The sequence below is a fragment of the Dicentrarchus labrax genome, unplaced genomic scaffold (genome assembly GCF_905237075.1).
Source record: "Dicentrarchus labrax unplaced genomic scaffold, dlabrax2021, whole genome shotgun sequence".
Lineage (NCBI taxonomy): Eukaryota > Metazoa > Chordata > Actinopteri > Moronidae > Dicentrarchus > Dicentrarchus labrax.
In genome coordinates this window covers 16,277,489-16,296,300 of record NW_026136713.1, presented here as the reverse complement: position 1 = coordinate 16,296,300, position 18,812 = coordinate 16,277,489, and the positions used below count along the sequence as shown (strand labels likewise).

Sequence of the window (18,812 nt, the reverse complement as noted above, 5' to 3'; positions counted from 1 at the left end):
CAATTAGTATTCATGGACATGGATAAAAATGAGTGTATGTTAAATTGTTCCCCAGCCACCTCAAACTGCTGGCAGCTGTTGCTTTCCCAGGTGACTTGTTTCATCTATAAAGACATGTGAGCCATCATGTTACACAATATAAGAAAACAATGTGGGGAATTACACATGCTTGCATCAAGCTGAAACTCATGAGGGTGTTTTAGCTGCAGTTTTAAAATGTACTGGTGTTTAAATATGCAAATGAAGTGGAGTTTAAGTGTGCAAATGCTAAAATACTGACATGCAAATGGACACAAATTTATTAAATTAAAAAGACAACCCTTGATAACCGTTATAAGCTGCTGAAGTATTCTAATGATGCAGCAATAAATTGTATGTATACGTAACATATCTAATGTTAAAAATGTCCTCAACTGTTGAATCCATTGGACAACTGAATATCAACGTAATATATGATTTAATTAGGATCTAAAGGGTGCATTTTCCAAAAAATGAAGTGAGTAAAATGCTGCAGTGCATTCAGCAACAGTAATATTTCCTTATTTTTGTGATGTTGACTGTTGTAGAACAACAGAAGAACCCTGTGGCAAATGCGCACACACACACACACACACACACACACACACACACACACACACACACACACACACACACACACACACACACACACACACACACACACACACACACACACACACACACACACACACACACACACACACACACACACACACAGAGGGAGGGAGAAAAACATGCAGTCACACAGTAGCTCAGTGGGGGGAAGGTTTTAATAAACCCACAGTAACGTGGATCTATGGGGGCGTCTCGGGACCGAGCCAGGAAACCAGATGAACGTACCTGCCCTGGGGCACAGAGAGAAACAGTGAGGGTGGGGGTGGGAGTGAGGGGTGGGGAGGGTGGGGGCAGAGCCAGTGAAGCCACAGGCACATTATGTCTCTCATTGCCCTGACTTTTTCTCTCTCCTGCCATCAGTCTCTTCACTCGCCCACTCTGTCTCTGCTCACATCATCAGCCACACGAAAGCCATGCCCACAAACACTGATGTGTTTGTCAGAGAAAATGCCCAATCACTTTAATAACATTTCATGCCATCTCTGCTTTCACTGAGGACTTGGAGTTTGTTCCTCAGTCGGCTAAACGCAGACTGTAATTTCAGACAAACGCAATGGAAATGCAGAGTGCAGCCAATCAGATTTAATCATGTATGAAGAAATATAATTTTGGAGGACACCAGGGCAGAGCGGGTTGATGCGGGTATTAGTTACTATGCAAAAAGGCGTGTCCATACTCCCCGAATATGAATTTATGAAGCCTGCTTGTGATTTCAATCTGACTAATGTATCAGAACAAACCCATCTGTGCAGCACTGACCCCTGAGGTGAAGGTTTGGGGGGGCTTAGAGGGAAGTGCTGTGAGCGTGGGCGGCTGGTTTATGCTCCCACCATGAACCAAGGTGGTCAGTGAGATGGGGAATGAAGTCTTTTACCCTCATTTGTAAAGCTTTAAAGGAAAAACAAAGAAAGAAGAAATAAAAGAACATCTCTCCAGAACAAGTTCCATGGGAAAAATTTTATTTATCAATATGCGGTAGTTTCCAAACTGGTGGAACGTTATTTCCATTGTAGCTGGTGCCAATAGGTTACGCTGAGAAGCGGCAAAAAAGTGAATGGCAAAAAAAAAAATGAAATAAAATAACAAAACTTGACAGTTATGATTCAAACAAAGGGAAACAAATTCAACAGGTTTTGCTTACACATGCACATTGAAAAATAATACTGTGGCTTTGAACAATAGCAGAAATCAACCTACAGTGAGGCTCATACCATGGGCAACCAACATCTCTGTGCTAAATTAGGAAAGGAGGGAGAGAGCAACTTTAAAACAAAGGACCGCCTGGGAGATAATGAGTGGTGTAAACCGGATGATTTATTGGTGAGCGCAGTACGGTCACACTCTCATACATAGCCCCTTTTCTCCTTTTTCTCCCCCTCTCTCTCTGTCTGGCCCAATAGACTAAAACTGAGATTAATCTTTCTGGACCAAAATGTTTGTGTTACATCTTATAATGGAGTGGAAGGTGTAGGTAACTTATAGGCAGTGGAATAACACAGTCTTCATATGCAGAGTTAAGTGCTGTCTCCAACAGGGAAAGGAACCTTATCATTCATAGTTTCAATGACCTATCCATTTCAAAGCCACTCGATGACAAAGCTTCAGTCCTGAACAGTTTCTGAGCAACTAGAATCCTGTTGAATGACAATGTAAAAACTCTGAACCCCATTTTTTTTAAACACATGTGGTAACAAAGACTTTTTGACAATACTGGACGCTGCAAAAAAGACAGCTCATGTGTCCGTTGCAATATTCAGTTTAACTCTAAAAGAAAAAAAAAACATATTGCAAACAGAGACAAAAATGCAAGGATTCATACAAAACACACTTTAAAAAGACAGCTATTTACAAACATCCTCCATTACAAAAATCTAATCTTAAATTTTTCTTATGAGCAGTGTTCAGGTGAAATTACATCTTAAATTGGGCTCTATCCATATATTTACATTTCTCTCTCTTTTTAATCTTTTTTTTTTCTCCCCCAAAATTTGAATAACATTAAGTGGTCACTAGAATGAATAAAAATGAGATATGGTTTGTGGTAATTTGGTAATGAGTCCCTTGGCTGGTGTAGGTGAATGGATGCGCACCGATCCGAAACAAAAATATTTGATCTAGATGTGTTTCACAGAGGGCCACTGAGGGCTGCATGCTGAGTTAAAACACAGGACCACAAAAGCACGAGCAGCTGTTTAGGTTGTTAACTCAGAGGTTAACGACACGCAAAAGCCACTGGAGTCTTCCCCGAGTCTTCAAGCTGGGCTGCCTTTTAACTCAGCAGTGTATATCCGTGGATGGCAATAGTATGTGGCAGCGGATGATGGGTGTCTCTGCCGGTGAATAAACATTAACTGGCAGTCTGACCGTTTGACTGGAGATAAACCTGGACCCGTCAGTCTCGGTGTGTCTGCGTGTATGTGTGCACATGTGCCTCAAACGTCAGCTCGTGTCTGCGTGCTGAGGAATAGCTGTCCTTATCTGCTCCCTTCTCCTCTCACACATCATTAACTGGGACTGCGGCGCTCCATACTTTGGCAGCCACACTGTTTGGAGCACCTAGTTCCAGACCCAAAACAAGTCTGTTCAGCAGCTAGACCACAGAAGCATTCACAAACACACATACATATGCAGGGAAAACTGCAAATATAAGCACAAATGAGCACTTACACACAAGCACCTACATGTGCACACAGACCGATTCTAACACCTCCCCCTCCCCCAGCACCACCTAAAAGTGAGCATCGGCGTGCACACGTGCACACATCCAGCTGCAGTAAATCCTGTCTCGGTGCCGCTGCCCTGGGCTGTGTGATAGCTGAGCTGCAGTGTCCTCGCTGGCTGAACACCTTGACTGTGGAATATTCTGCACAGCATTTTTATTCACAGCACAACTGGTGAGAGGATGGAAAAATTAATGCTAAACTACCTCCACCCCCCACCTCACCCATCACCCCCCCTGTCATCCCCATCCACACCGCCATCTTCCTCTCAGGTTAAAGCCAAGTCACAGGAACATTTTCTCCTTTATCCGCCGCTCTCGCTCTCTCTCCTCCCCGGCTGGTGAGTGTGGGCACGGAGATGGCACATAGATTAGTCACACGCTGGCGACGCCACTGACTGCGCACTCCACTGACTCATCTACAGATGGCAGCCAATTGGCATCTGACAATACTGTATCCCAATGTTCAGCCGTAGTTCGCCATCCAACTTATATATAGGGCGTCCTACCTATGTAGGCCAGCCAATCAGTGCCAACCATCCAATCTACGCCCACCATGCCCAGGCAGCAGGCATCAAACTAACTGTTTGATGCTTACACTGTAGCACCAGAAGCTTGAGCAAACAAATATCAACCTGCCTGCTGTCTTAAAAACCATCTCCCCGAAAGCTAATCAGACACATAAAACCTTCAATTCGTGCCAACTGGAGCACTAGAAGGGTTTTGTAAGATCTTGGGCATGTCTGTCTGTCGGCGCGTCAGTCTGTCTGTCTTGTTTTTGAAGCTTACGATACAGTAACTTAGTGTTCTACCCCCTAATCCAATAAGCCTGCCCAGATACAAGACTGGTCTGGACATGCCCAAACACATACATACAAGTACACACACACACACACATTCACAGAGGATACACCCTAAAATGCACACAAGTAGGTCATAAATACCAGAGTAATGGTAAAGCTCATATCAGACCAGCGGAGAAGGGAGTATTCTCAGAAACACACATACACACACATACACACACACACACACACACCTCGATATCAACAGTCCAGGTCAATGTACTTTCTCAAGGAAAAAAATGAGCGCAATGAATGACATGGTTGGTGACAACATGGAGTGATAATGATGATCTATTCAACTCTATACATTGTGCACTTGTAGGAAAAGTCTAACAAAATACAACTGCTTTGTGAACTGAATCAGGGTTCGAGGAAATCCTCCATCAAAAATAGTTAAGTAAGGCAAACATCAGAGGTGCGTAGGGAGAGGAACACATTATTTCACACACTGTGTCTGATACCTGAGCTATCTGGAGAGTTTCCTGGCCCAGTAAGGAGCCCTGACTAACACACACGCACACATGCACGCAGAGACACACACACGTTTTATGCTTCTTGCACACCAACTGCAGGCTGAGTGGCGTCCGGGGCCTGTGTCTGCCTGTTCCTTGCTAGTGTGCTAGGATGGTGTGTTTAATTGGGTGTAGCACAGACTATACTTCAGGGAACTGAGATAAGTTATATCCTGTCCGTTAAAGGGGACAGCAAACCAGGATACTAGAGTCCCATCTGTTGGTCGCTCCAGCCCCGCCCCCTGTCGGAGCAGGGAGATGCAGAAGGTGGCAGGTGAGGTGAGGGGAAGGGGGAGGGGTGGAGGGTACAGAATAAACCTCTCTCATCGGTTAGCTCATAACTCCACTGGTTACTGGTCAGTGCGTGTCTCTCCAGATTTGTGCAGCAGGTGGTAGAAATAACACGGGCTTGAAGAAGCATCAAGTCCCCAAAATGCAAAGGAAAGTGTTCTTCCCAAGAACATAAATCAAGCGCTCCTCTCTTCTCTCTCCTGACTCTGTCGCTGGCTGTGCGGAGCGTGTCAGACTTTGTAGTAGATGTTGGCAGGGCTCTGCGGAGGCATCTCCTGGACAATGTAGACGGGATGGCCATAGTCGCCGCTCACCTTCTCATAGTGAGGGCAGTAGTTGTTCTCTGTCCGCAGCGGAATGATGATGTCACTGGGCTCCGTGCCAGCCGTGCCCCCAGGCAGCTTGGGATTGGACAGCGTGCTAAGTGACAGTCCTGAGGGGCGGGGCTGCGAGTGGGTGTTTTTCCTGGCGCGCTTGCGCATCTTGATAAGCAGGATGACGAGGAGGAGAATGAGCAAGAGGAAGATGATGCAGCCGGCCCCGATGGCGGAGAACACGGCTACTTTGGAGCCGAGGATCCCGTCTGAGTTGCCCGAGGAACCAGACTGGTCCTGATTCATGTGGTCTAAAGAGAGAATAAAATAATAGAGGGTTTAGGGACTGTACATACAAACCAAATTATTAGGGACGGAGGTGGGGTCAGAGAAAGGGTAGGGTAATAATGTACTTTTATTCTTGCTGAAGGGAGGGAGGTCAAACGCTTTTTGAAGAGCAAGGGAGAGTATTTTTTTTAACCCCATATTTATGAGATTTATAATATAGGTATGTCAAAAATATGGTTTGTGCTCCATAAAAGTGAATTTCAGCATGCAGGAAGGATATGGTGTGGGGTGAAAATACACAAGCCCTCTTGCACAGAGTTGTTTCCTGTTCCCGGTTTACTCATTTAGTGGCTATAGTATATTTAGCTGCTCTTTGTTAAAAAATAGAGAGTGACTGTCTTTTCACCATTTTGCTAAATTTGCAATGTTATATTATTTTGAGACATTCGTGGGAGTGTATTACAGTTTTCTTTCTAACAGAAGAGGAGGGTCCAAAGAAAACATATAATAACACTGATCTGGCACCTCTCCACACCAAAGTTCATTAGAGACTGGTACGCAATCACAGGAGTAAAACCATTTACAGTAAGCCAGTCCTGTCATGTGCAGTTTTGACTTTTCTGCGCCTAAATTAACTGTGATCACATCCCCGTTTGTTGTTTGCTCCACATGACTAACAGCCCATTGATGTAATCTAATTAAATTAACTCAATAAAAATAGCCTCCTAATGGAATCTGTAGTCATCACTCAACATTACAGAGATTCCTGCTCTGATAAGATTGATCCCAGGCAACTTGTATGACATGTCAAGGCCACATTTGTATGGCAAAGGCCAAGTGAGATATGAAAAAAAACAGGAGGGCATATCTGAACATCTGATTTTATTTTATCCTTTTGTCTAACGGGTTCAGAATGGGGGGAGGACGAGGGAGGGGGGTTGTTACTGGATGAGAGAGAAAATGACTGGCTCCTCAAGTGACTGAAATCTGAGAAGAACCAAATCTGTTTTCCATGTATGCATGCAGCTGCTGCCAAAGAGCAGTACTCACCTCCTCCCACCACCACCACCACCTCTTTACTGTCCATGACCCCCCTGCAGGCACACAAAAGCCTCATACCTCCGGAGACTGCCATCCCAACTAATGACTGTGTCTCCGCACTCGGCTGACCACTGTGCACTTAACCATTTACTGAGGAGGGGATAACTGCGCCTTACGCCTTATCACAACTAAATGACATCACTGAAAGCTACCGATTCCAGCATTATCGGTGAAATCCGAGGCGTAAGGAATTTCGTACATTCTGGGCAACGGAGAGAGGCTGTCAGAAATTTCATTCCTGAAATATCAGCCCCTCAAACTGCAGTGACACGTCCTTCATTCCACCCTCCACTTCTTCACTTGACATAATCACTGATCTAACAATGGTAGACAGGTAAAAGCCCGGGTATAGGGAAAAGTGACATTAGAAAATCTTTTTATAGAGCAACTAATGTCAAATAAGCAATTATTAAATGAGTACGGCTTATCACATTGGGACAGGCAGAACAGTCTGTACTTGGAGGAAGTTTATGGCATACAAAGTTGTGGAGTAAGTCAAAAAGTTGAGAAGTGGTCCCTCCTGTGCGAAGCGTCTATGAGAGGTGCTGGTGAAAAAAGGAATACAAGGAGGGCCCAGAGCATCCAAGGAGGCTCGAGTGACTTCTTCAATTATCTCTCCTTTTAATCTTAATTTATTTGCAATTCTAATGAGTTTTTAAAAAGATATATAATAAAAAAGTCTGTCTTTGAGTCTCCTTGGTTGTAGCACAACCTTTATGTACAGTATGAATAAGTAAAGTGACTCATGGTGAGCTTTATTTGTTTAGGGTGGAGTTTATTGTTTTATTACAAGCTGCATTTTGGAGAGTATTATTTTATTCTGTACAACATTAGTTTTACACCTATTTTAGCATGTTGACCTGCCAGAAATCAAAGGAATGCCCGGGGCATGAAAAAGCCATATGAAAGAATACTTAACTTAGGGAGACTCAACTATGATTTTTATTTTTTCTTTCCAGGCTAATTGTGATTAATTATTAGAGGAACCCTTGAGGCTGTGAATATTAATTTTTTACATTTCAAAAACCATTATTTTACTAAAATATTTGCACTCTAGAAACTAGAAAGCGCCCTGTGAAGAGTGAAGCTGCAGTTTATGGGTATAATGTTGATCTGTCAATCTGCTCACCAGAGTTTCCTGGCATCTCGGGTCTAATCCGACCCTGGTCAGGCGGACTGGGACTGGACTCCGGTATGGCATTGTCTTCTGGAGCCTCCGGCGCCACGGGGTTCACTGCATTTGGGACTGTGGGAAACAAAAACACAGAAAAACTCAGCCTTGGCAAGCTGCATGCGCTGAATTACAATGACTTATTCCTCTTCATCGGCAAGGATTATTTTTTATTATCTTTTGATATGTCTTTTATACAGGGAGAAGGTTATCTTTGCATGTGTTGAAAGAGTCTCAGAAGTGAAGATAAAAGCACAGAAAGAGGAAGGACAAGTTAGCGAACGTCTGTGAAACACGCCAGTATCCCTGTCCTGTTGTAAAATATGAGCTCACAGCTACATCAGCAGCTCCTTCAGCAAACACTCAGACAGGCATTTCCAACGCTGACACATTCATGAGAGTGTAGGACATACGTACACACACCCACCCACCCACCCACCCACCCACCCCACACACACACACACACACACACACACACACACACACACACACACACACACACACACACACACACACACACACACACACACACACACACACACACACACACACACACACACACACACACACACACACACATATAAGACCACACCTAGGATATTCTTACAATACACTTAGGCATGGCAGAATGAGGGTAAAGTAGTTATATATTAACTTTTTATTGTTTTACATTATTCATCACGTTAAAAGGCCATAATATGCCTTATTTATTGCTCTGGCTTTAACTCTGCCTGAAAGAGGCACACTTCTGAAGAATAGGAGGACAGGAAGAGAAGGGGGAGACAAGGAGAAGAGGAGAGGAGGGGGTTGCACAAGCTCTGAAGGGAACGCAAAGGAAACAGACAGTTTATCTGTCTGTCTGTTGTGATTTCAGCACACACGCTTTGAAGTCTTTGTGCGGTAAACACTGGTGGGTCCGCAGCGCAGCTTTTACGAGGGCAGGGCCGGCAGACAGAAGACAGTTATACACTATTACCGAAGTCGGTCCAGTGGATTCCACAGTGGACTATCAGAGGCATCTCCTCCATCAGGCCTTATCTGCATGTGCCCAAAGGCCTGCTCAAGGGGTGTGTGTGAGAAATAGAGAGGAGGGTGTGTGAGGAGGCAATTTACATTTCAGTCCCTTGTGGCAAGTTTGTGTGGCATGTGTGTGGCTGTGTGTGTGTGTGTGTGTGTGTGTGTGTGTGTGTGTGTGTGTGTGAGTGAAAAGGGCCTAACAGTCTAGCAGGCTATTTTTTTTATGGCCGAGACTTAGGCAGGGAAATTATTTGGGTGTCTGGAAGATATGAACTACGAAAAGAGGAAAAGACAAAGAGGGACATAAGTTCATTGGAAAAAATAAAATCTGGGGGGGAGGGGCGGCATTTGGCGAATATCACCACACTATTAATAAATTGATCTCCTCTATCTTTTCTATGTCCAGACCACCGCATTGCTCCATACTGATTGCAGAAGTGGTAAACCTAGCCATGAGCTGTTGTGCACCGTCAATAATTGATGAGAAAAGACAGGAGTGAGAAGTGGGAACATTCAAGAATGGCAGAGGCTGTGAGAGGACACAGTGATCTGATTCACTTCGTGCATATAGCCCCAACACTGTGTGTCACTGAGCATGTGCAGGGAGCGTTCTAATGTTCTGACCCATTTTTCTGTGTGTACTGCTGACATTTCCCTTAGCTATGCAGACAGCAACTACCTCAGAACTGCCAGCCCGCCAGAAGGAGGGAGAAGGCGGGGGGAAAGAGGAGGAGTGAGAGTAAGGGAGACAATGATCGAGCGACAGAAGGGAGAGACGGATATGTTGGGAGAGGTAGAGGGAGAGAAACAGAGCGGGGGGGAGAGATGCGTGTGAGGCGGTGAGTCAACATATTTCTAATGAGCACAGTGACATGATGGTGGTGGAGGAGAACAGCGATGGATGTATAAAATATGGGCTCCCCGTATTTCCCCTTCAATCAATTTCGCTTCCTTTCTACTTTACATTTTATATAAACACAAAAGACGGAACTCAAGACATTTAAAGTACAATTAGATATTGACGTGTCAGGGAGCATAATTTCCCACAAACAGATGATTCAACGTGATTATTTCCTGGGTGTGTCGCCACAAGAGAATGTAACGGTAAAAGAATGTGCACATATCACAAACTGGGATGAGTCACCAAAATATAATCCACAGAGCAAAGTGCAAAGGAGTACGAGTGGACATATGGGAAGATCTTGGGGACTTGGCCACAGGAAGCGTTGGCATTCAGCTGCAGAGAAAATGTGGCTTAAACACAATAGCATCTGGGGTCAGAGCCAAGCAGAGCCCAGGTTTTTTTTTGTTTGTTGAAACAACATCTAGTGTGGCTGCAGAAGGTAGATTCTAGGGCTGCAAACAATCATGGTTTTCATTATTTATTCATCTTTTGGGGTTTTTTTTTTATTTAGCCAATAAAATGTTTACATTTTTCAATAAAACCAAAGAAAACAGCAACTGTCATGTTTCAGAAGCTAGAAGCAGAAAATGTTTTGAGTTTTCTGCTTGATAAATAACTTATAACAATAACAATCAGCGTATCCGTTCAGGACTAGTGGAGTCAAAAGTATCGCTTTTTAAATGCAGCCGATTGTATTGCTTTTATAGTAACTACAGCTGAAATGATTAGTTGATTAATGAATTGATGTCATTGTCATATTTAGTATGATGGTAAAATCAACATCTATGAGACTGTTTGCACCAAATGATAACAGTGGTGGAAGAACAATACAAATCCATTACATAGGCAAAAGTAGCAACACCACTCCTACTACACATTATAAAATACTCCATTACAAGGTAAAGTTGTATTTAAAATGTTAAATCTATATGAATATCATAACCTGGGCATTTTTCAGTATTTTCTGACATGTTTTCGACAAAACAAGTCATCAATTAGTCAATAAAATAATCAGCACATTAATCAATATTGAAAAGAATTGTCAATTGCATCCCTAATGGTGAATTTTTTCTGTTTTCACGGAAAACAACAGCTAGTAATTGTACAGCTTCACAGTTTGTGACGACGCTCTAATTTCTCACGGCCCTTCCTCTAATAGCTACTGGGTTGGACGGGCACATTATGCATCAAAAATTCCACTCTCAGAAATAGATTTAAAAGTAGTAACAGCTGGGCCAACAGCATCTTTTTCTAACAAGGTTTTTAGGGCACATTGATTTTGAGTGACAGCTCGATTCGGACCGTTTTGGGACATGAGCGCATGGCTCTGGCGAAGTTGAGGAACAGCCGGCAGCCACAGAAACAGAATTGAGCTCAGAGGAACTTTCCTAGAACTTTCCTTAAATAAGACAATTTCTTTCAACTTTCATTAATGCGAGTTCAGGGATTTGTTTTTCTTCCCAGTTAATAGTTTAGTGTAAAATCCTGTGTTGCCTGCACTAATGCAACTGTGTTGTCATTTGGCAATGGTGTTGCAAGCCCGGGTTGTCGGATGCTCAAACTGACCTACATGGGAAGATAATGCACTGCCTGTCTGCTTCTGAGATGGTTGTGGGTATTTTTCACTGTATCTGCTGAATTTGTTCCGACTCAGACCTTGCTAGCATCAGCAGCACACACACACACACACACACACACACACACACACACGCACACTCAGCAAGTCTCAGTTTATTTTTGACATGTTGAGATCCAGCTTTTAAGCTGGAATCAGATCATCGTGGCGGGCAGATGTTCCTCTCAGATGGTGGTTACTGTCTGTTTCGGTCAAAACAACCACTCTGAGGATGGGGGGAATGTTTACAGAGTAACACATCTGTGTACTGTACCCTGTCAAATTCAGGATATGGACGTCCGCATATTGAGTAAAACTGTGTCTAAAAGTGAAAAGTACGATGCAAACCAAATGTTGTGTCCAAGGATATCTAAACAAAGCTCGTTTGTTTACTTCAAGCATTTTTAGATGACTTACCCCGACCATGCACTTACTTTTCAATTTCAAACACATTTTCATTCTGTGATTTCTGTGGAAAAATCAGGTTGAGAAACAGCTGAGGACCATCAGAGGCCTTTTTACAATTTGGTAGTGGACTCATTCTTTCGTAGTCATTTCTTATTTCTTATTTGTTATTTTTGAGTGATCTCACTCACACAAACTGTTTATCTTCATAAAAGATTTATTCAAAACTAGCAATATTGATAAAATCAACAGTAACAGTATATGTAATTTTACTGCGTGATATCAAAATATATTAGGATTTTTACAGAAAATTCTAGATGCGAATGTTCTTTCATGACTTATACCTAATAAATACCTAACAAATCAGGTTACCTCATCACATTGATCGCCATATCATCATTACATTTTAGACATAATTTTTTGGTAAAAATTTATTTTATTCCCAATATTTAGAGTTTATAACCTGTATATAAACAATAATAAATGTTATAACATACTATAATACACAATAATGTAGTTGAACATTTTAGGTGTTAGTTAATATATTTGGAAAAACTGCAACTCTTCTTGTAAAGCATCTGTAAGTGATGTTTCGAGAGCTAATGAATGATTGACAACATAGTTGTATATCATATAAAATTAATGTGAAATATTCAGCATGTTTATTATATTAATTCATGATATTATATATCGAAAACGCCTTTTAATGAAGTCCCTTTTCAATACTATTTGTTTATTGTATTTATTTTATTCATAAAGTGAAACCTTGAGTTTTTTGTCAAACTACTAATGCCCAAGGTCAAGAATGAACCTCCAAACTCAGCATGTCTTCATAAGTTTTGAACACATTTATGCGCTAATAAGTTATAACTGTTAAATATAAATACATTAAAAAACACTTTAAATGTCCTTTGCATCCTTCCAGTGTGTTATAAACTAGTGTTAGTGTTTTATACTGCTTATTAACAATATATAGTGAAGTGTTACCAATTCTTTCCTATTTTAAATAAATAAGCCAAAGATGAGACTATCTTTTTCTAAATGTATCTATACTGTGTTACCTTATAAAATCAAACATTGCAGTCTAACAGTTCGTATTTACTATGTTTTTACTACTATATTTTTAAATGGTTATTAATGCTAGGGCTGGGCAATAGGACTTGGATCTTTATGATAATAATCATTAATCAAATGTACGTAAAACAACATCTAAAAATAATAAAACCTATTGTAATAAAAGAAACGGTGTCTCATTTTTATTCATGAAATTATAATATTATTGTGTTCATTTTTGGTAACATTTTACTTGGGATCCCCACTGAAATCAAATCAATGATAAAAAGGTAATGCCACTAAAGAATCTAACAAAAAAAAACAACCCTGGTGGCCATATAATATCTTAACACAACTTTACAGTTCTAGACAGCAGGGCCTGTCAGACGCTGGTGGCGGACAAAGTCACGCTAGGCACACATAGCGACAAATGAAAATGTCACACCAAAGTGAAACATGGCTTTAAGGCAGCAGCACTGTATTGTGTTCTACATGTGAGGTGAGCGCACATTTACCTTGCCCGACTTTCATGATGACTTTCATGGCTCGGCTCTTGCACACGCCTCCCTCCCGGTTCTCCAGGCCCTCGACTGTACCGTTGGAGGTCGCTGGAGGGGGAAGAAGGAGATGAGGAGAAAGAGGAAGAGGTGAAGGACAAGAGGAGAGAAAGTGATGGAGGGTAAAGAAAAGAAAAGCAGGAGATAGAGGAGGAGAGAAGATGACACACTGGTTAATGAGCACGTCCATAACGCACAGAACTAATCAATATTTACGACAAGCACTGATTAGCTGTTCCAGTGATTAGCCGTTCTCACCCTCAATCAACCGGCAGCACCTCTCAACGGTATTTCTCATTAACACAATAAAGTGAAGTCAAATGAATGGAACAACATTAGAGCCTACTGAGGGAGGGTGGGTGCTGAGGTATAGAAGAGGAACATGGTCAGACCTGTGTGTGTGTGTGTGTGTGTGTGTGTGTGTGTGTGTGTGTGTGTGTGTGTGTGTGTGTGTGTGTGTGTGTGTTTTCTGTCTGTACATAGTTTAGCAGTGAGACATGCCAGCGAGAGTTCCAGCTGCTTGCCAACTCCTCGAGCAGCTTACTCCCTCTGAGCCACATGTGTCATTACTTGCTGGTAGTGCTGAGAGCTAAATGCCTCCCTTAATGTTTGTGCGTGCATGTGTGTGTGTGTGTCCATTTATATATTGGAGCGTGTGTGTGTGTGTGTGTGTGTGTGTGTGTGTGTGTGTGTGTGTGTGTGTGTGTGTGTGTCAGGCTCTCTCCATTTGTTTTCAAGTGTGCGTTCTGCTCTGACTTGAGCGAGGAGCTCAGGGTCGAGGGTTGTTTATTCAATGTCACATTCACTTCAGACACTGTGACACAATTGGCTGTCTATTTTAGGGCCCATGATAATGACCTAGGGAGACAGAGTGTGACTCTGACCTTAACACTGAGCGGCTAAGCACAAGGCAGTGTGTGTGTGTGTGTGTGTGTGTGTGTGTGTGTGTGTGTGCGTGTGTGTGTGCATGTGTGTGTGCGTGTGTGCGCCTGTGTGGGCGCATACGATGGCGGCTCTAATTTTGGAATTCCCCAAATGATCTGCATCTCCGCTTAGTCTGCTGTTTCAACTTACTCCCTTCCTCTGAAATGCTTTTGTGTTTCTTCCTGCATTATCCGTCTTGGTCTCTCTCTCTTGCTCTCTCTTGCTCCCTCTCTCTCTCCCCTGTTCTGTTTTTTCGTTCACTTCATTTAGTTTTTTATCTGGGTATCTGACTCTACCCCTCCCTTTCCCTCCCTCTTAACTCAATGACCATCTCCCTGGGTGATTGCTTCAGATGGCACCCTCATTATGATGAGATAGTCTTGGAGAGGGTGCTTATCTAATGATGACACAAAGAGAGGCAGACTCAGCTACAGATGGGGGTGGGGGAGTTGGGTGGGTCTAAACAATGCACAACAAATATCAAAATACTTACCCACTCTGGCATGATGCATCAATGTTTCTACATGCGTGTCCCTGCTATAAACTGATGTTATATCAAACAGTGTGGAAATCTGGCTCTGCAGTTATGGAAAAGCTCCTCTAGTTGATTCATGCCTTGTCATTCCTAAGTATTATTAATGTTGACATTTTGTTGCCCTGTGGGATTTCAGCTTTGTACACGGGCGAAATTGAAGAAAACTAAATAATGAGTTGCACTAATATTATGTTACATTATCAGATCATACTCAGGCTCTAAATTACAAGGAGAACCACAACATTTTGTTAGTGTGGCCGGAGTACGTGATAATTTGTGAGAATGATTGTGATAACATTGTGTCAGGAGCTCTTTGGCAAAATCCCCCCGCGCTGTAGACTCAACAGGACTGACTGAACCGGACACTGAAATATATACGAGGGGCCAGCAGAGCCGAGTGCAGCGCAGGAACAAAAAGATTTTAAATTTACGTGGGACATTAATGTGAATGAACACTCAAGGCTAAGTGAGTCTTATGATTTATGTAAAGTCTATGCAGGGAGCATGTCTCTTCTAAAGGGAACATTCAAAGACAGTGAGGTGAACAGGCCTGTTTCCGGTCTTAAAGGCACAACGTCTCGCAGCCCTGAATGGTCCAGACGCTGCCACGAGTGCTAACCTCATCCTGCTATTTTTCCGGGCAATTTCTCCTCTTCTTTCAATTTTTAATTTCCAGGGCAAGGTTATACAAAAATGAGCTCTTTGAAGATCGAACTCAAAGGCTCTTGAATAATCTGACTAAGAGTGAGCGTCATGCTATGAATTTTATATCCACTCAGGGAGAGCAAATCTTCTCAGTGTTAACTTACTTCTGTCATCTAAATTAACTATTCCTTCAGGCTGGCTGAACGGGCTCCTGCATTACTGATGTGGCATGATGATAAGTTGGCCCTTTGAGGCTTCTGTTTAGACGAACAACTGAAAGAGAGCTGGATTTATAAAGAGATGATCGCTTTATATGTTGTTTGTATTCAGGCCATTTAAAAAGTCAAATAATTCACCGCCTTTACTGTACCGTTGGAAATTCATAATCGGATTAACCATGTCCAATTTTAACCACATTTCCTTATGTGAATCCATCTTTTAAGTACTATTCAAGATGGAAATCTACTACAGAAACAACTGTTGAGTGCATTCAAAAATGTGTGGTGAAGCTTTAAAAACTTGCACACTGCTAAGCACCACTCACTCCTGTGTTTGTCATTTTAACCCCGGTCTGATATCAGTGTATTTACATCTGTCATGTCATGGGTTCACTCAAAAGAAGATGATTGCCAGCCATGTATCTTAAACTCCCTAACCCTACTCCACAACAAGGACACATTGGCAGCTTTTTTTTTTTTTAATCTGAAAGCCTCTCCTCTTCTCCTCCCTCTCTAACGCGCTCTCTCGTTTCATCCCTGCATACTGACGTTAATCCAAATCTGGATTTCCAGATATTAAAAGGCCGGCGGTCATGGCGTGTTTTGGAAAGAGGAAACTGGGGAATTGGGTCTTCCTGTGTGTCTCGACGGAGATAAAAACACAAGGGGATAAAGCAACGACAGGGCAAAGAACAAAGAAAGCCCCATTCTGCTGCTAATGATTTAGTGGAACAAACCGGTTCAACACTAGCGGTCCAGAATACCCAAAGAACTGGTCATTGCATGAAGGAATGTTGCTTTTTTTAATAAAGCGGTCGGCTCCAAAGCTGGATTTTTTTGTATGATTTAAGGCCCTCTTTGTGGGTGTGGATCATTGGCCGCAGAGTGACTAGTGAGAGAACAAAAGATCTACAGCTGCTGAAGTCATAAGAGAAACCAGGTGCCAAATGTTGATGTTGGGAAATATCTACAGTACAAATGTATCAGCCAAGAGAAAGCCTTACAGGGGAAAGAGCTGGCCTGTACTAAAGGCTCCTGTTCCAATACTCCACACATACCACTACTGCTAGCACATTAACATACATGTGTAAATTCACACACTTACATATACACAAATGCACACTGATTTCACAAGGACATTGAGGGTAGAGTGGAAGGACTGCTCCCCTAGGTGTTCCGAGGAGAAGAGGGGGAGATGTGTGAGAGATGCAGTGCTGACTGGTCGAGACGACACAAGCTTAGGCTAGAGTGCGATGCGGTGGTCTATATTTATTCTCAGGTCTGCTAAATGAGGTCACTCAGGTGGTCCTGCTGAATACATTCCCCATCTCCATCATGAATCATCTGCTGCTTATTATTCCTGTCCAGCCCAGGGGGGGCTTGCTTTCATACAGCGCAATGGGCTGTGTGTATGTGTGCGTGCATGCTTTCCTGTGTCTATTACGTGCATGCGCAAGCTCTCGCGCGCGACATCTGCCCAAAGCACCGAACGAGGGGATAGATACAGCCCATGTGACAGACAGAGAGCAGGTTGTTTAATGAGAAAGTGGATGAGAGGTGACATTCATTGGCTACCTTTCACACACCGCCCCCCCATTCTCCACAGCATTCAGACTTCCACTTAGATGAGCCGAGCAGCCACCGGGTAGTCACAGTAACCACCAGCAATAATGTCTACATTTTCAAAAAAAGAAGGGGAAAAAAAGCTAAATACATAAACAGGCACAACCACGATCTGATCAATCACACTTAGCATCAAGGAAAAACAGCAGCACTCTGAGCCGTTTCATCCATTTGAGGCAAAACAGGAAGCTAAACACTGCCAGTGTCAGGTATGTGTGTCTGTATCAAACCATGCATCACAACAGAAATGGCTATTTCTCATACCTGCGATATTCCTATCTCAGTTTTTGTTTACATTAGCAAACCAGAGTCGAAGTGGGGAGAAGGAAGAGAGAGCCTATTTGCACAAAATATTTCACTCCTGAATGAGCACAGAGAGGGTTAGATTAGGTTTATGGGCCTGATTCCAGAGATAACCCTCCCTAGCAGATCTGGCATGCATGCAAGCACACACGTGCACACACCCACATAAACATACAGAGTGAGGTTGGCAGACTGGAATAATACTTGGGGATCTAGATGTTTGCACTTTGAACCTTTTCTAATCCTGAGTATTAGGGCATGGCTAAAGCCTGATTATGGTAGAATGAAATGGATCTAAATAGATGTCCCAGCCCATCAGCCATTCATTTCTTTGTCCTAGAAATAGAAATGGAAATCAGTAATCAACCTCCAACCTCTTGCCCGCCGTCTCTCCCACATAGCCTCCTGCGCAGGTTTGGCCTCGGCAAAGAAAATTCATTCAGACTTTTCATATCATCGCAGATGAATTAGGCGCGCTCCGCTCGGCCAATGTTTTCTTCTCATGTTTCTTCTCAATAATAAAACCTGGCAGACAATATAAAATAGTCATATCTTTGACGCTGGCGCTGCACATCCTTCATGCTATTTTGAAAATCCAATATTGAATTTAGATCGGAATAAATGTGGTTTTAACTAATGTGCATGGACACAGCTGATTTTCTCATCTTCATGTTCAGCAAAGCCTTTTTCCATTTAGTTTTTGCAAAGCTTCACTATGTAGCAGCTCTAATATTACTGCGTGCTGCCTACTCCCAGGAGCCGCTTTGCTGCATGTACGGTAAGCAGGTAGCAGCATTAGTGTCAAGGTTTAAGGTGGTTAGCGGCCCACTGCACACAACTGTTGCTCAGCTCACTGCTTCGGTATACAGCCAGAGGGGGAGCTCCTCTCCTGCCTCCTGATTAGACTGCTCTCTCTCACACACCACACACATAAGCAAAAAGGAAAAGCATGCACGGCTGCACACACACAAATACAACCTCACTTGAAATAGTTGCGAAAAAAATATACAGACATGTAAGCACTTGGACCCACAGAATCAAACACACACTGAAGCACACACTGACATGTGCATGAACACACACAAATACACATTCACACACACATTCACACACACACACACACACACACACACTGGCTGCCT

At 42.8% G+C, this 18,812-nt stretch overlaps 1 protein-coding gene across 1 annotated transcript in view; it reads right to left on the bottom strand.

Annotated features, from left to right (window-relative positions):
• Positions 1–1,571: 1,571 nt before the first annotated feature.
• Positions 1,572–18,812, bottom strand: part of efnb1 (ephrin-B1) — a 57,696-nt gene continuing 40,455 nt past the window's right edge. Inside the window, exons 3-5 of the mRNA XM_051420584.1 lie at positions 13,381–13,473; positions 7,830–7,946; positions 1,572–5,622 (exon numbers count right to left, since the gene is read on the bottom strand). Coding sequence (XP_051276544.1) covers positions 5,228–5,622; positions 7,830–7,946; positions 13,381–13,473 — 605 coding nt within the window. The 3' untranslated portion in view covers positions 1,572–5,227. The remainder of the gene's footprint in view (positions 5,623–7,829; positions 7,947–13,380; positions 13,474–18,812) is intronic.